The sequence below is a fragment of the Podarcis muralis genome, chromosome 13 (genome assembly GCF_964188315.1).
Source record: "Podarcis muralis chromosome 13, rPodMur119.hap1.1, whole genome shotgun sequence".
Classification (NCBI taxonomy): domain Eukaryota; kingdom Metazoa; phylum Chordata; class Lepidosauria; order Squamata; family Lacertidae; genus Podarcis; species Podarcis muralis.
Window position 1 is genome coordinate 37783558 of NC_135667.1, and position 16341 is coordinate 37799898.

The 16341-nt window shown below is 49.5% G+C and overlaps 1 protein-coding gene across 2 annotated transcripts; it reads right to left on the reverse strand.

The window, feature by feature from the left end:
- Positions 1-222: 222 nt before the first annotated feature.
- Positions 223-15014, reverse strand: RUVBL2 (RuvB like AAA ATPase 2). Of its 2 annotated transcripts, XM_028702100.2 has the most exons (16): positions 14886-15014; positions 12907-12955; positions 12015-12070; positions 11155-11296; positions 10215-10344; positions 9723-9789; positions 9479-9585; positions 7951-8044; positions 7330-7453; positions 6460-6554; positions 6217-6335; positions 4637-4756; positions 4349-4478; positions 3068-3182; positions 949-989; positions 223-337 (listed from the first exon to the last, which is right to left on the reverse strand). In XM_028702100.2, exons 1-15 carry the CDS (start codon positions 14898-14900, stop codon positions 964-966), a joined length of 1389 nt encoding a protein of 462 aa, XP_028557933.1. In that variant the 5' UTR covers positions 14901-15014; the 3' UTR covers positions 223-337; positions 949-963. The 2 variants fall into 2 exon arrangements, with proteins under 2 accessions (XP_028557933.1, XP_028557934.1); XM_028702101.2 differs by lacking the exon at positions 949-989.
- Between the last annotated feature and the right edge of the window lie 1327 nt (positions 15015-16341).

A 16341-nucleotide genomic window follows, 5' to 3' on the forward strand; every position in this document is an offset into this window, starting at 1 on the left:
GTTCCACACCAGATTAAGAAAGGGTGACAAAATTAAATGTGAAGTTGAGAACTGAAATGTACTTGAAAGCATCACCTTTTTTTGTATGAGCCACAGAGTACGCAGCTCCAAAGAGGCCCTTTCCATTTACTGCACAAGGCAAAGAAGGCTAAAAAGTTTGCTGAAACACCAGACCGCCCCTCATTCTGCTGCTGCTTGCCCTACCACTGTACTCACAGCAGGAATTCTCCAAAAGGTTTATTTTACAAAATAATAATACAAGAACATCCATTCACACACACAACCTGAGGCAGGTATTACGAAGACGCCCATCAAGACGTGTCCATGGTCTCTCCCTCTGGAAAACAAAAAGCGGGTGCAAGAGTTCAAGATGGAAGAACACACTCCCCGCCTCCCCAAAAAAGAGGATCTCAAAGAGGTCTTCCTCCGTAAAACAAAGAACACCATCCCTGCCACTCGTGAATTTTAAGAGTTCCCAAGTTGTAACCTTTGAAGCTGACAGAAACCCTGCACAGAGGACACGAAACAATCTCTCTGCAAGCCTGTGCTGTAGGCTGAACTGCCTGGCAGAGGCGGCTAATAGCATTGATCACAAGATGGTAAATACGTGAGAGGGGTGGTTAACTCCTCCCCAGGAGCTGGCTGAATGCTGCTAGCTTGGCATTCCACTCTGGCCTAGAAAGCTGTAGGGCACAAATGGGGGACCTCTGGGCGAGGAAAGGGAGCAGTGAGCCCTCAAGGGCAAGTACAACTGCAAAGCTGCCAGAGCAGGCGGGAAGTCTACTGAAATGCAGGGGGGAGGGAATGCACCACCACAATATTTGAAGTTCCTGCTATCTCTCTGCCACCCCCAGCTCAAATTGGGTTACTCGCTAGGCTACCGGGGGAGCAACTGTTGCACTGTGACCTCCGTGCTTTCAAACTAAAAGCAAACGCTGCTTTACTCACACTTTCATTATTTTCCTACTTGCATGCGTCTCTTGCAGGTACTGAGGACAGAGGATTGGGAGGAATAGGAGGGGATTAAAAGCAGGAAGGCCTACCCTATGTAGTGCACAACAATCGAACAGTCGAGGATTATCCTCTGCCCGCCCCACAGGTTCTTCATAATTCTGATCCTATGAAAGTCACCCAGTGTCATCACCACTCATCCCCAGAAGAACCAACTTTCTGGGTCCCAAGCCACTAGCATACGTTGGTCGATGAACACTGCACCAATAACCGCGGAACGAAAAGCAAAAACCAGGCTTATTCTTGCCCCTTTTCAATTATGAGAAGCATCATGATCATTACTGTTGTGCAACTTGACTTTTCAGTGGATTTGCAGATACAGTACTGAACCCGTCCTGTGAATGAGTTTGTACTCTGCGACTGGGGCTCAACGTCCTTTCAAGATTTCTCAGCATGGATTGAAGGCAGAATCATATGCTCAGTGCTGCTACCCATTGCCAAGAACAGCATTCCCACGTCAAGTATCCTTCCTCGCCTGCTTTTTCAAGTCAGACTTGCCTGGGAAGTTTTCTCCACTCTGCACTGCGTTATTGGCTGACCGAGAGGCAGCAACACTAAAAAGTCTGCCCAAACATTTTGGGAAGGGGGTGGGGGAAGAAGAGGACTCAACCCATGCCTGTCATTTTTGACAGAAGCGCTGCAATAGGCATTTTGAAGTTACGTCTTAATAAACTGGAATGTGCATTTGAGGATCGCCTCAAAACAAGGATCTAAAGCAGGGGGCGGCAGTGCTTTTCTGCCTGAGAAGTACAACCTTATGGGGGCCACATACCACTTGGTGGTCAAAGCCAGAGGGGAAATTGGTCAGGCAAGAGGCAATATCACAGTTGCAGAATGTATTCAAGTGAAGCAAAAATAAGCACAGTTCAAAGTGTTGGTGCTGACCTTTAAAGCCCTAAACAGCCTCGGTCCTGTATACCTGAAGGAGCATCTCCACCCCCATCGTTCAGCCCGGACACTGAGATCCAGCGCTGAGGGCCTTCTGACAGTTCCCTCATTGCGAGAAGTGAGGTTACAGTGAACCAGGCAGAGGGCCTTCTCGGTAGTGGCGCCCGCCCTGTGAAACGCCCTCCCATCAGATGTCAAGGAAATAAGCAGCTATCTTATTTTTAAAAGACATCTGAAGGCAGCCCTGTTTAGGGAAGTTTTTAATGTCTGATGCTGTATTGTTTTTAACACTCGATTGGGAGCCGCCTAGAGTGGCTGGGGAAACTCGGGCTTGTGAAGGGCATGGGAGACTCCTGAGGGTCAGTGTCATAGAGTGGCTGGGTGCAGAGGAGTGGTGGAAGGCACCAGCTGGGGAACCCCTAAGGGAAGTAGGCTCAGAGCCCAGGGACTGGTGGTGAGACAACAATGAGTGGTTGAAGAAGACTGGGAAGAGGAGGCGTTGGAAGCTGAAGAGGTAACACGGCTTAGTGAGTAGGGAGAGTCTGTGGCAGAGAGCAGTCCAGAAGCAGCAAGTGGAGGCAGGAGAGGATGGGGAGCCAAGAAGCAGATATATGGCAGGCTGGTGAAGAAGCCAAGGTGTCTCCCCCTCCTGCTGCGACAAGCTCCCCTCCCCCTGGTCTCCTAGAACCCGAAGAGGGATGAAGAGAATGGAGCAGAGACAGAGAAGGCGGAGAAGTCTCAGGTTGCTTGGGAAGGACCTGGGGAGAGGAAGAGACTTAGGGAGCTGTGGGAAGGCAGGGACCTTTGAATCTCTACAGCTGCCTCGTTGGGGAAAGGCCTACTGGGAAGAGTTGCTGTTAATTTCACTGACACCTTGTGAGTTCTTGCTGACCTGCTCCCGACTCCCGTCAGATAGAGAGGGCTTCTTTATTTGGCCCTGGGCTTGACGTTCCCCAAACGGATCTAAAGGAATTCAACTGCTCTGTTCTTGTCCTTTATTGGCCTTGACCAAAGCAGAGCTCTCCATTTTTTCCAAGTGCCTCCTGCGTTTTTCTGCTGCAAAAGTCCTACATACACTTCAAAAGCTCTAGCGAGGGTGACCAGGCATAGCCCCCGGCTGGAGGAGGTTTTCAACCCACACATCCCTTCGCCTCAACTTGTTACTCACTGAGTTCATTGAACATGAAGGCATCCTGGTACTCTTTCATGTACTGAGTGGAGCGCGACTCGTCCAGGAACAGCGAGTACACGCGCTTGATGTCGTCCACCTGAACCTCTGTGCCCTGTGAATGGGGAGGGAGAGAGGTCAGGGCTCCCAGCAAGAGAAGAGCACAGCACAAACTCCAGCAAAGTTTCACCACTCCAGACAACTCCAGACAACTAGTCCTGGAAATGAAAACTGAGGACTACTCTGGGCTTCCAAACGCTTCTAGTTTTATGCCTCCCCCCCCCCAACTCTTCTCCAAGAGCTTAGGGATCTTGATAAAGAGATCCCACTGACTCTCTAAGCCAGGCATAGGCAAACTTCAGCCCTCCAGATGTTTGGGACTACAATTCCCATCATCCCTAGCTAACAGGACCAGTGGACAGGGATCATGGGACTTGTGGTCCCAAACATCTGGAGGGCCAGAGTTTGCCTATGCCTGCTCTAAGCTCCCAACACACCTCCCATCATGGGAGTTGGCAGTCCAAGATATCAGGAGGGAGCCACATTGGCAAATGCTGCCCTAATGGCACTGAAACTTTCTTGCTCCCATCTCCAATCCAGGAGCAGATGCAGTTGGTAATCTGTGCCCCTCTGCATCTGATCGCTTTTTAAGACAGTGGGGATTTTAAATGGTTGTAAGCATAGCACACAGGCACTAGAAGGATGGGATAGACCTTTTTAAAACAAATAAAGACATTCATTTGGCCTGCCTGAAGGAGCGTCTCCAGCCCCATCGTTCAGCCGGACACCAAGGTCTAGCTCCGAGGGCCTTCTGGTGGTTCCCTCACTGCGAAAAGTGAGGTTACAGGGAACCAGGCAGAGGGCCTTCTTGGCAGTGGCGCCCGCCCTGTGGAACGCCCTCCCTTCAGATGTCAAGGAAATAAACATCCACCTGACTTTTAGAAGACATCTGAAGGCAGCCCTGTTTAGGGAAGTTTTTAATGTATGATGTTTTAATATGTTTTTAATATTCTGTTGGGAGCCGCCCAGAGTGGCTGGGGAGGCCCGGCCAGATGGGTGGAGTATAAGTAATAAATAATAATTATTATTATTTATGGAAAATGAAGCTCATGATATGCACACACACACACGGGCACAAGTAGGGTGTTTTTGCAAGCTGCGGGTCAGGCTGAGAAGAGAGGGAGAAAAAGTAAGGATTTATTGGCCTTTTGAAGAATGCCAGCACTGGAATGGTGCTGTCCCGCTGGAAATCACCGGACTCTACAGAGTGCCAGAGCTCACCTTCCTCTTGCGACACACCAAGCTGGCGGCTGTGATGAGCTGGATGGCATAGCGCAGGGAGGTCTCCAAGCCGATCCGCGTCAGCACAGTGTAGGCGTCTTCGTTCATCTCGACATCCTCCTCCTCACACCTGCAAGAGATATTCCAGCTCAGAATAAGGAAAGCTTCCACAGCGCAGGGCGAGACGCCGGAACAGCAACAGCAAAACTGTGATGCGGTAAGACGGGCAGGGCGGAAGCATCCCTCCGAGGCAGGAACTGCTGCGCCCTCAAGCGCCCTCTCGCTCACCGGATTTTAAGGATCTGCTTGGTCTCCTTGTCGCTGTAAGGGGAGGTCGAGATGATGAGCATGCGGTCCAGGAGGTCAATGGGGATGCCGTGGGGGCTCTGGTAGTTGGTGCCACGAATCCTGCATCGGAGAGGACAGACCCAGAATGAGAGGCGCCTGAAGGACCTCCATTCCTGCCAGCCTGGTGTCAGGCGTGGAGAGTACTCCCCTCCCTTTGGTAACTTCACAGACAAGAATTAATGAGCAGTTTATATTTTATAGTCCTTTTTATTCCGTCATCTGGCTGTTTGGATTTGATATCCCACCTTTCACTCCCCTTCAGGAGTCTCAAAGCGGCTAACCATCTCCTTTCCCTTCCTCCCCCACAACAAGCACTCTGTGAGGTGAGTGGGGCTGAGAGACTTCAAAGAAGTGTGGCTGGCTCAAGGTCACCCAGCAGCTGCATGTGGAGGAGCGGAGAGGTGACTGTGAGCAAAAATCCACATCTCTCCACAAGGAGAGCAGTTGGCTACTCTAAATCCTCCCCCTTCCATCTCCCGCAACATCCTGGGTGCCAACAGAAAGTTCCTCCTCTGCATTCTTTGTTCTCTAATATGGACGGACTACCTAGTTCTTGGGGAGGGAGGGTCCCCCACCATAGCTGTCAAAGTTTCTTTTTTAAAGGGAAATTCCCTTATTCCGAATAGGATTCCTCGAAGAAAAGGGAAAAGTTGACAGCTATGTCCCCCACACCCTCTAATGACGTCTCTGCTGGCTGTTCCCTCCCTTCTGTTTCTCTCTCCGTTATCTCATAACTAGGCAACTCCTGTTGAAGCTGCTCAGTGTCTGCGTCTCTCTCTGCTCCTGAAACCACTGGAAACGGGGGAAGCAAATCTTCCCCTTCCCCCTCCTCCTCTTCAAAGAGGAGCTTATCCACCTGAGAATGCATTCCCCAATCCTCTGGTTCAGACCATTCCCTGACACCTGGTGGCAAGGAATCTCCTCTAGGCAGCAAGCATATTCCTCTCAGCCTCTCCCTGTATGCAGGACAGGTCCTCCATATCGCTGCTGCATTCAGTCCAGTGACGTAGAGCCATGCCTTCAAAAACCACTTACTTAAATACCAACAGCTTTCCAGCAATCTAGTTGTGACTTCATCAGTGACGGCTGGCATCTCCATCACCTCCCCTCTAGAAGTGGGGTGCCGGTGCCTCTGCAGATGTCGCTCACAGTCTCCCCATCCCAACCACAAGGCATCTTCCCACGGTGCCCTTGTCTACCAACACCCTGCCTGCCTTCTTGACTGCATAGAAAAAGCCCCTCTTTAACCCGTCTTAGGCGCCTCTGCCAGTGAATAAGGACCTGGCCAGGACTTTCAGAAGCAAAAAAAGAGGTTTCGGTGTTCTGCCCAGCTTGTGTGCTCTGCCTCATGGCAGGTGCAGTTAGTTACAGGAGGCATGGAAGAATTACGTCATTGCCTGGGCCACTGAGAAATGGGATTCTGATCAGCAACTAGTCAGTCGCCAAAACGCCACCACGGCCAGTGCCCGACTGCCCGGTGATATGGTGCCATGCCCCACTCCACGGTGAACTCTGCCAACCTGGTGATGCCTCGATTGGTAGCCATGATGAGGACAGGTGCCATGTCACTCTCCAGGGCCCGGTTCAGGAAGGAGAAGCACTCAATGTCCAGCATGTGGACCTCGTCAATGAACAATACCTGGAAGGGAAATGGGGGGAAAAGGAGGAGAATGGCATTGCCCACCCAGCAAAACACTCAAACCAGAGGAAAGCATGGAAGAGAGCAGTGGAGGGTGCAACACACGCTCTAAAACAGGACTCACCCCTGGGATCACCTCGGCCTTGCCCTCCTCTCGCCACTCGGCGACCTTAGCGTTGATCTGCTCTCGCACCTCGGATTTTATCTCCCCTGTGTCACCTGGGAACATACACAAGATGAGGGAGGGGAAGGAAGAGACATGAACAGTTGCCTCTTCAAAAACAGGGCTGCCTTCAGATGTCTTCTAAAAGTCAGAGAGTTGTTTATTTCCTTGACATCTGATGGGAGGGCATTCCACAGGGTGTGAGCCACTACCAAGAAGGTCCTCCGCCTGGTTCCCTGTAACCTCACTTCTCGCAGTGAGGGAACCACCAGAAGGTCCTCGGCTCTGGACCTCAGTGTCTGGGCTGAACAATGGGGGTGAAGATGCTCCTTCAGGTATAGAGGACCGAGGCTGTTTAGGGCTTTAAAGGTCAGCACCAGCACCTTGAATTGTGCTCGGAAACGTACTGGGAGCCAGTGTAGGTCTTTCAGGACTGGTGTTATGTGGTCTTGGCAGCCACTCCTAGTCCAGATACAATGATGCAGCAGCCTAAATTTCTGCAAAACCCTCCAAGTAAGGGGTCAGCAAATGTTTCCAGCAGGGGGCCGGTCCACTGTCCCTCAAACCTTGTGGGGGGCTGGACTATATTTTGACCAAAAAAAAAAGAACGAATTCCTATGCCCCACAAATAACCCAGAGATGCATTTTAAATAAAAGGACACATTCTACTCATGTAAAAACACACTGATTCCCGGACCGTCCGTGGGCCGGATTTAGGAGACTAGACCTGATCTGGCCCCTGGGCCTTAGTTTGCCTACCCATGCTCCAACTCCAGGTTTCCAATGAACTACTTCCACCCCACTCCCTCCAGTTCATCCATATCGTCATACCAGAGAAGAGTGCGAGGAAGCCCTGTGTGCGGCTGTTGATGACATCAATTTCATGCAGCGAGACTGTGTGCACCACTTCCTTGCGCTTCTGCAGCTCCCCGTCAGGGCACTGGACAAACTTGGTCTGGGACAGGGAATAATATAGGCAGTTGGAAGACCTGAATGCTTCTCGTGCCTAGCACCCAAGCCCATTCGTGCTCGAGCCCAGGGGCAGAAAACTCTTATGTGAAATTAAACTGTGGGTCCATCTATCTGCTCTAACAGCCAGCAACTCTTTTAAGGCAGGGATGGGGAACCTGCGGCCCTCGGGATGTTGCTGGACTACAACTTGCATTGGCCCTAGCCAGCATGGCAGATGGTAAAGGATGATGGGAGTTGTAGTCTAAGAACATCTGGAGGACCACAGGTTCCTCATCCCTGCCCTAGGGCCTCACGTCCATCTCCCCGAGATCCTTTGAGCTGGAGATGTTGGGGAATGAGCTGGGCACTTTCTGTGTGCGAAGCAGGTGCTCCACTGAGCTATGGCATCTAACTATGGCATGCAAAGGTCGCCCCTCACAGGCAGCCACCATCAACGGAGCTTTGGGATCTCCATCACTTCTCACCCCCCACTGCAAATACCTGCGAACCCATAGCATCGTAGTCCCTTGCCCGGGTAAAGGAGCGTCCTAGTTTGGTGATCTTCCCCGTGGCTTTGTCAATGGTAATGACATCCCTGCGGACACAAAAAGGAGGAAATATGAGGACTGAGCCCCGCCTTTTGGCTCTGGGTGGAAGACACCTCGCAAAGGACCCACCTGCCATCGCCTCAGGAGGGCAAGTTAATTTATCTTCTCTCCTCAAAACTGATGCACGGGTTAAAGAGCGCTTAGTAGGGTAGGCTGCATTTCTTTCCATTCATGGTTATGGGTGGCAAGAAGCCTAACCTACACTAACCTTCAATAACTAACCTTCAATTTCTCTGGGGAGAAAATGCAGCGCTAAGGAGGATTCTCAGTTAGGGGAAATTCAAAAGGGGTGGAGCCAGAGGAAGCTGAGCTAGTCACTCTGTTGAAGCCTGAGCTGCATAACTTCATCAGACAATATCCTTCTTGCTAAATTCATATAACGTTGCTGGACTATCAGGGTGAGATCGGACATCACAGCCAGCAAGTGTAAATGAATGCTTGGCTGCCAAACCTAGCTGTAATTTGTGGACCTCTGACATTAATGATTCTGAGTCAATGTTCTCATGTAAGGAGGGATACACGTACTGTGTGTTTGTTCTGTAAGACAGTCAGCAGCTTTAAAAGACATTTAAAGGCAGCCCTGTATACGGAAGCCTTTTAATGTGTAATATTTTATTATGTTTTTATATATGTTGGAAGCTGCCCAGAGTGGCTGGGGGAACCAAGTCAGATGGGCAGGATACCATCATCATCATTATTATTATTATTAGACATGGGCTGCACTGTGGTCTAAACCACTGAGCCACTTGGGCTTGCCGATCGGAAGGTGGGTGGTTCGAATCCCTGTGAGCTCCCGTTGCTCTGTCCCAGCTCCTGCCAAATTAGCAGTTCAAAAGCACGTCTGTGCAAATAAATAAATAGATACTGCTGTGGCGGGAAGGTAAACGGCATTTCCGTGCGCTCTGGTTTCCGTCACGGTGTCCCGTTGCGCCAGAAGCGGTTTAGTCATGCTGGCCACATGACCCAGAAAGCTGTCTGTGGACAAACACTGACTCCCTCGGCCTGAAAGCGAGATGAGCACCGCAACCCCAAAGTCACCTTTGACTGGACTTAACCATCCAGGGGTCCTTTACCTTTTTACGTTAATATTATTATTAATTTATGTGGACCTGTAGGGGCAAATTATAAAGACTGCTGAACTTCAGGCCTTCCCAAGCAATGTCCTCTCATTTCCAGGTAATGTATTAAATACTCCTGTGTGCTATTCACGAACTGTGTTCACCTTTATCACTCCTTCAGTGTTATAGACATTCCCCACCCCATCCTTTCCTGCTTTGATTTGTCACTCGAGTGTGCTTCCCTGTTGTCCACAGAAACCAGCAATCCTGACTTCCTTCACAGATACCCTAATTCTCTGTGCCCTTCCCCACTGGCTCTCCCTTCGCACCTGTGCCCCACCTCCATGCCCGGCCCTCGCTCACCCAGCCTGCACTTTCTCCTTGGTCAGGGACTCAATCATCTTGGTGCCCAAGTCATAGATGGTCTCCATCTCGGTTGTCTTCAGTGTCAGCTTCCCCACCTTAGCACCCTGCAATGAGAAGGACACAGTCAACATCTCTCCAGCGCTTGTTACCTTGATAAATGGGCTGCTGTGTGCAGTGCTGCCATTACTGGGTAGTAGCTAGCCTGCCATCCCCCCTGCGTTATACTCCAGTCTCAACTTACAGTGCCAGTCGCCGGACGATCTATTTGGATCTCAACCACTTCACCTTCAATGATTTCTGTTTCCTCCCTGCAAGAATAAGGGGATAAAACTGATCTCAGCAGGCAAAGAGAGTAGACTGCAGAGTACCTCACTTTCATCAAAAAGAAGAGCTGGAAATATAATTTCAGAGGACTTGCTTCGCTGTGTGTGCCACTCTCCAGCCAGACAATTTAAGACACTGACTCCTAGTTTATTTTTTGAAAACCTATTTTATCCCATTAGCCGCAAAGATGGCATTAAACGCACCCTGCAAAATGCTACAAAAGCCAAAATCAACCACCAAACATGTTGCTCCCCAGCTCTCATACTCAACAAGTTTTTTCAGTTTCCTAGAATCCTCCTTGTTGACTCCCCTCACTTCTGTTTGAATCCTCCAGTGCCCACCCTCAACGTCCAGTTTTAAACTCCCAAGCCACCCCCAGAGAACAAAAGACCTCCCGGCTGCTCCTCACTTGATACGGACGCCAATGGAGCGCCGGAAGGCTTGAGTCAGCGCCTCGGTCTTGCTCATCTCCAAGGAGAAGATCTCGCTGCCAGCAATGGCTGTGAAAGGGGTGTCAAGGCCCAGGGCCTGCGCCATTCCTGAGAGAAGAAATGGCAGCTTGGTTACAACACATGACTTCTTTCTTTTTTTTTCATTCTTTTATTTATATTTTATACATTTATTTACATTTTATACGTTCTTTTATACATTTAAAAAATATTTTGACAAGATTCATAAATAAGTAAGAATAAAAATGTGCAGCCCGCCACCGATACCATTCCATTGTAACTATCCAACCTCCCAAAATTTCAACACCTTTTGCGATGGCTTGACCACTTTCCATTATAGCAGTACAAATTCTACAAACACCTTCCATATCTCCTCAAAATCATTTCTGCGTGTTCCCTGTCTTAATGGTACGTGTTAATTTATCATTAATAGCTACATCCCACACCTCTTTATACCATTCTTCCATTTTATATTCTGCTTGCCCCTTCTACTTCCTGGCTACAGTCGTACCTCGTTACGTCAGTCTCTGGTTGCGTTTTTTCAGGATACAAATGCGGCAAATCTGGAAGTATATACTTCTGGGTTTCACCACACGCGCATGCGCAGAAGCGCTCTGAGCGTCTTGCACATGCGCAAAGCGCTCTATTGCACCGTGCGCATGTGCAGAAGCGGTACTCTACTTGCAGACTTTTTGGGATGCGAACAGCACCCCGGAACAGATCAAGTTCATAACTAGAGGTACCACTGTATAATAATTTGAGCAGCTGTCAATAAATTTGTGAACAAGTCCTTCATAGCCTGTGAACCTTCCACTCCATTGTAAATTGATAATAATGCTACCTCTGGTACTATCCCTACTTCAAGTGTCAGCAGAAGTAGTTTTGGTGTGTGGACCTTACCCATAGCAATGGCGGTCTTTCCCGTGCCTGGTTGGCCAGCGATCAGAACGGCCCGACCAGCAATCTTCCCCTCCTTGATCATCTCCAAGATCACACCAGCAGCTCGACGGGCAGCTAGTTGGCCTACCATGCCCTGGGACACCTAGCCAGGTGGCGAGGGGAGAGAAAACAGTGAAGGAACAGGAAAACCAAAAGGTCCCACACTTTATATATTCCCTAGTTTCCACAATCATAGATCCGTATTCCTCTCAAACACATACACAGCACCCTACCTTCCTCACTTCCTCCTCATTCCCACTCTGTACTATCCCTTATTTATTCCTTTTTATTTCACCCTGCCCCCTGTAAGTCCATTAATGCACCCACAAACATCAAAAAGCCACATAAAGGTTTATGATCCCAATGGCAACACCTATAGCTTTCATTCAAATCACTTGCATTCACCCATTTCATTACCCTCCAGCAACCCACTCGCATCCCCCTCTTGCATAGAAAATGATAGGAAAGGGGCTAATCTATTTTTTGTTGGCAAATCCCTTACTTTCCACTGCAATTGGCTGGACAAAGATAACCAGAGGCAGAGTAGGGTGCGAGCGTCAGCATTAAAACCCAGGAAGCTTTAGCACTTTCAAAGTTATGTGCATAGAAAAAACATGATCATACTACATAGGTGGCCCCAGAAACAAGTGTCTCTATATCCACAATGCATAGCAACAACCTGTGTGCCACTCATCTGTTATTACATATTTTGAAAGCTCCTAGTATTCCACTTTCTATTTGATTAGATTTTACCAATTACACACACACACACACACACACACACAATCTAGCAACTCTCTGAAAGCTCTTTTCCCAGGTACCTGTCTGGGTTCCAACGTATCATCTAAGCCAAGTCCTCTAATGTGGGAGTGGGCACCTGGGTGAGAGACATGCAGACTATTATTAGATGGTCAGTGACCCACAAACCCATCTGTCCTTGTCCTGCCCCTTGATCAAATATGCTTTTTTAAAGCATTTACTTCCATGGAGAAAGCAGCATAATCTTCACTGAGGAACTTGACAAGTCCTATTCAGGCATTTGCTTCAACTCTTTCTGTTGTCATCTGTCTGTCTCAAGAGACAATGGAGTGTGCCTCCAGGGGTGAAGTCAAACCACTGGAGAATCACAGCGCCCGCTGTGGTTGCAGAGACTGGTAACTCGTATTGTGCCTCCCGCATTGTTTTTGCTGCGTTAACAGCACCAAAGTAACCTCTCCAGGGCGCAAACAGTGCGCATGGAGGTCCTGGGCTGCCCAGATGACATGACCCCTTTCTCAGCCTCACTGATGTGGTCCAAAAGCAAGCAGAGCAATACATTTGGCACCAGCTTGGCTGCCAGAGTGGCCAGAAGGAGGTGTACAAGATGCCATCCAAGGGTTAAAGGTGTACAGTGATGGAAGACCTGCCCCAATGTCCATTGGCATGGCAGTGCCTGTCCGCTGAGCCCAGGAGAACCTATGCACATTCAACTGAACATGCGTACAAGATTCTTGTGCAATTTAGAATCCAAATAACACAGAGTTCCCAATTGCACAAAGGCTCCTCAGCATGTTTGATCAGGCATGCAAAGTCCCTTTCATGTGCATGCCCCCAGTTCTTTATACACTTTTAACCCCCATCTGTTTAGACAAATACCTGAAAAGTGTTATAATAAATTGGAACGCCAGGCAAAAATGGGAGACAATCCCAGGTCAAGGAGCAATGGAAACTCACCAATCCGTTCAATCCGGGTGACATCCCTAACTTCAGGGACCTTGGTAGCCTGAAAGAGAAAATGATTTAACGAGGCCTGCCAAAATCCAGGTATCAGTGGACACGTTTCGGAGGAAGAGTTACACTACGTTTCATACCTCATCACCACAAAGCATTCTAAATCCTTTCACGTATTTGGACGTGACTTTCCACAACTACTGAATACCCGGTTTCTGAAACAATCAAGTGATGGATATAAAAAGGTAACGATAAAGGGACCCTGACCATTAGGTCCAGTTGTGGCTGACTCTGGGGTTGTGGCACTCATCTCGCTTTATTGGCCAAGGGAGCCGGCATACAGCTTCCAGGCCATGTGGCCAGCATGACTAAGCCACTTCTGGCGAACCAGAGCAGCGCACGGAAATGCCATTTACCTTCCTGCTGGAGCGGTACCTATATATCTACTTGCACTTTGAGGTGCTTTTGAACTGCTAGATTGGCAGGAGCAGGGACCGCGCAATGGGAGCTCACCCCGTCGGAGGGATTTGAATATAGAAAGGGCAAAAAAGCAGGATGACGAAGATGGAGGAGAGAAAACCTTGGCTTTTTCCTTGAGGTTTACAAGGTAAAACCACAAAACGTAAACTTTTGCAGGCTATAACTGCAAAGCTTATATGTGGGCCCGTGTGGTGTCCTTAAGAGGGGTGCAGTGGTAGGCGTGACAGAAAGCCCCTTACTCAGCCATTCAATGACCATCACCAGCCAGCTCAGCCTTGAAATTCACTAACGACAACCAGTCTCAAATTAACTGATGCAGGGAGATGAAAGTTAAGCATGGAGAAGAAGAAACTGAAGGGATATAAAGGGCTGTCACATAGAAGATGGAGCAAGCTTGTTTCCTCTCGCTCTTGAGGGAAGGACCCTAATCAATAGCTTCAAGTCACAAGAGAGGAGATTCTGACTATACACCAGGAAGAATTTTCTGAGAATCACTGAACTGTAGAGTTGGACGGGATCCCCAGCCACTTGCAAGGCAGGAATCCCAACAGGCAGGCCCCGATCCAATGAAGCCATACTAGATCCTGCTTAGCTTTGCACTTTTATTGCTGCACTATATAGGGAGTTTTCTTGACAGCAAGGACTGTCCCACAGTGAAACAGGCTCCCTCCGCCAAATGACATGGATGCTTTAGTTGAGATTCCTGCATTGGCAGGGGTTGGACTAGGTGACCATTTGGGGCGGCTTTCAACTCTACAATTTTATCCCAGCTGGAGCTCCTTGGAGAAAAATCCGGATTTGAAAACACATGAGATGGATGTATGTGTCTTTAGAAAAGGGGGAGGGGAGAAACTTGTGGTCCTCTGGTTCTCGCTGGACTATGCCCATCACAGAATTGTAGATTTAGAAGGGACCCCAGGGGTCATCCAGTCCAACCCCCCCTGCAATGCAGGAATCTCAGCTAAAGCATTTATGACAGGCAGCCGTCCAACCCCTGCTTCAAAACCTCCAAGGAAGGAGAGCCCATGACCTCCCAAGGGAGACTCCATTCCACTGTCGGAAAGTTTAGCCGGAATCTCCTTTCTTGCAACTTGAACCATCCCTGACTGCTGGCCATGGGGGGCCGGGGCTGATGGGAACCATCACAGCATTGTAGGGGTTGGGAGGGACCACGAGGGCCATCTGGCCCGACCCCCTGCAAAGCCAGGACCATTTTTTGCCCCCCACGTGGGACTCGAACTCACGACCCTGAATTCAGTCTCCTGTTCTGACAAACTGAGCTGTCCCAGGTTGCGGTCGGGAGTCCCACAAACTTCTGAGGAGATTCCCCACCCCCACTCCCCTCAGATGGGGCCGGTGAGGCTCCGGGGGGCAGCCCTAGGGCGACGCACGGAGGCAAACGGAGGGCAGGGGAGCGCCCCGGGCCCCCCTTCCTCCCCACCCAAAAAAGTTCCGATTAATCCGGGTCTCTTTCCTGGAAGGGAAAGAGGCTTGTCGCTCACCGCGGCGGTTGCCATGCTGCTGCTGCTGCTCCTGCTTCAGTCTCGCGCCGTCTCTAAGCACCAGCCCGCTCTGCCCGCCCCAACAGCTTCAGCAGCCCGGGAGCAGAAGCCGGAAACAGGAAGCGGTCCTTACGGAGGGTGCCGCTCTAGCTGACCTCTATTGTCGCCCCGGTCCTCCAGCTCATTCCTCCCTATAGAGAGGGGCCCTTAACGCTAGCCTTCCCGACGGATTACGAGGCTCCCGCAGTCGTGCTGGGGCTGATGGGAGTTGTAGTCCGAAACGTGGGAGGGGGGAAGGTTTTGAAGGAAGATTTTAAACGTTCTCGCCATCAGCTCACCCTGGTTCACGGATCACTGTTTATTATTATTAATGCTTGGCGTCCGCCTGTCTCTAGAGACTATTATTATTATTATTATTATTATTATTATTATTATTATTATGTGTTAGCCACTTTATCTTGCCCAAGGCAACCTGTCGTAGAAAAATTATGGGTTGGCTTTTGCTGCCCACCTCCCTGATGTAAACGAGACGGCATCCCCAAAGGACTTAGTGTCCCCTAAGCTCATTACCTGTCATAGAAAAATGAATGGAGGTAGGATCCAGTGAAAGCAAGACTGATCTTTATTTTCCTTTTGCAACTCGATCCGCCGACCCCCTCGCCACACACACACACCTCCTTCTGAGGAAGTGAGAGACCACGAACAAAGTGTGCAGGAACCTTTAAAGACTTGCGACATCGCCCAATCCCTTAGCCAAAGGCCCCCCAAAAGCATCATGCATATAAAATCGGCCTTATATGCTCAAATCGTCTTGCCCCAGCAAGCAACCTGTACCAGCTGAAGTTTCCAAAGCAACTTCAGAGGTAGCCCCACATATAACATATTGCAGTAATCAAACCTAGAAGTTACCTAGAACTCCTGCCATGCATATCCTGTGCCAGGGACACAGTTTGTTCTTCCAGGCCTCAGAAAGTTTTAGCCACACTGCCCTTAAGAACATCACACTATTAATTCAGGGCTCAAATTGGTTTTATGGAACACAACAACGAAACAAAAACTGGAGGAGGGGGTGATTTGTTTTAGGTAGTTTGGTTCCCAGCTCAAAAACATGGGTCCTCTTAGAATAGCTGTCACTTTGATGCAGCAGCTAACTGCTCCCTGCCTGGGAACACCTCCACTGTAAGCTGTCTTGTCCGGTCCCTCTCCCCCTTTGTGTGTGTTCATATATACCGGTATACCATACATAATCTATATTAACATAGTGGCTTTAGCATGGGATGGGCTTTAATCAACAAACAGTATTGTGTAGTGATGTGGGAGACTAGGGTTCAAATCCCTTCTCAGACATTAACTTCACTGTGTGACCTTGGGCCAGTCACCAACTGCCTCAGTCAAACCTCACAGGGTTGATGTGATGACAACATTGGGAGGGGGGAAAGGATGTAGGCCACTTTGA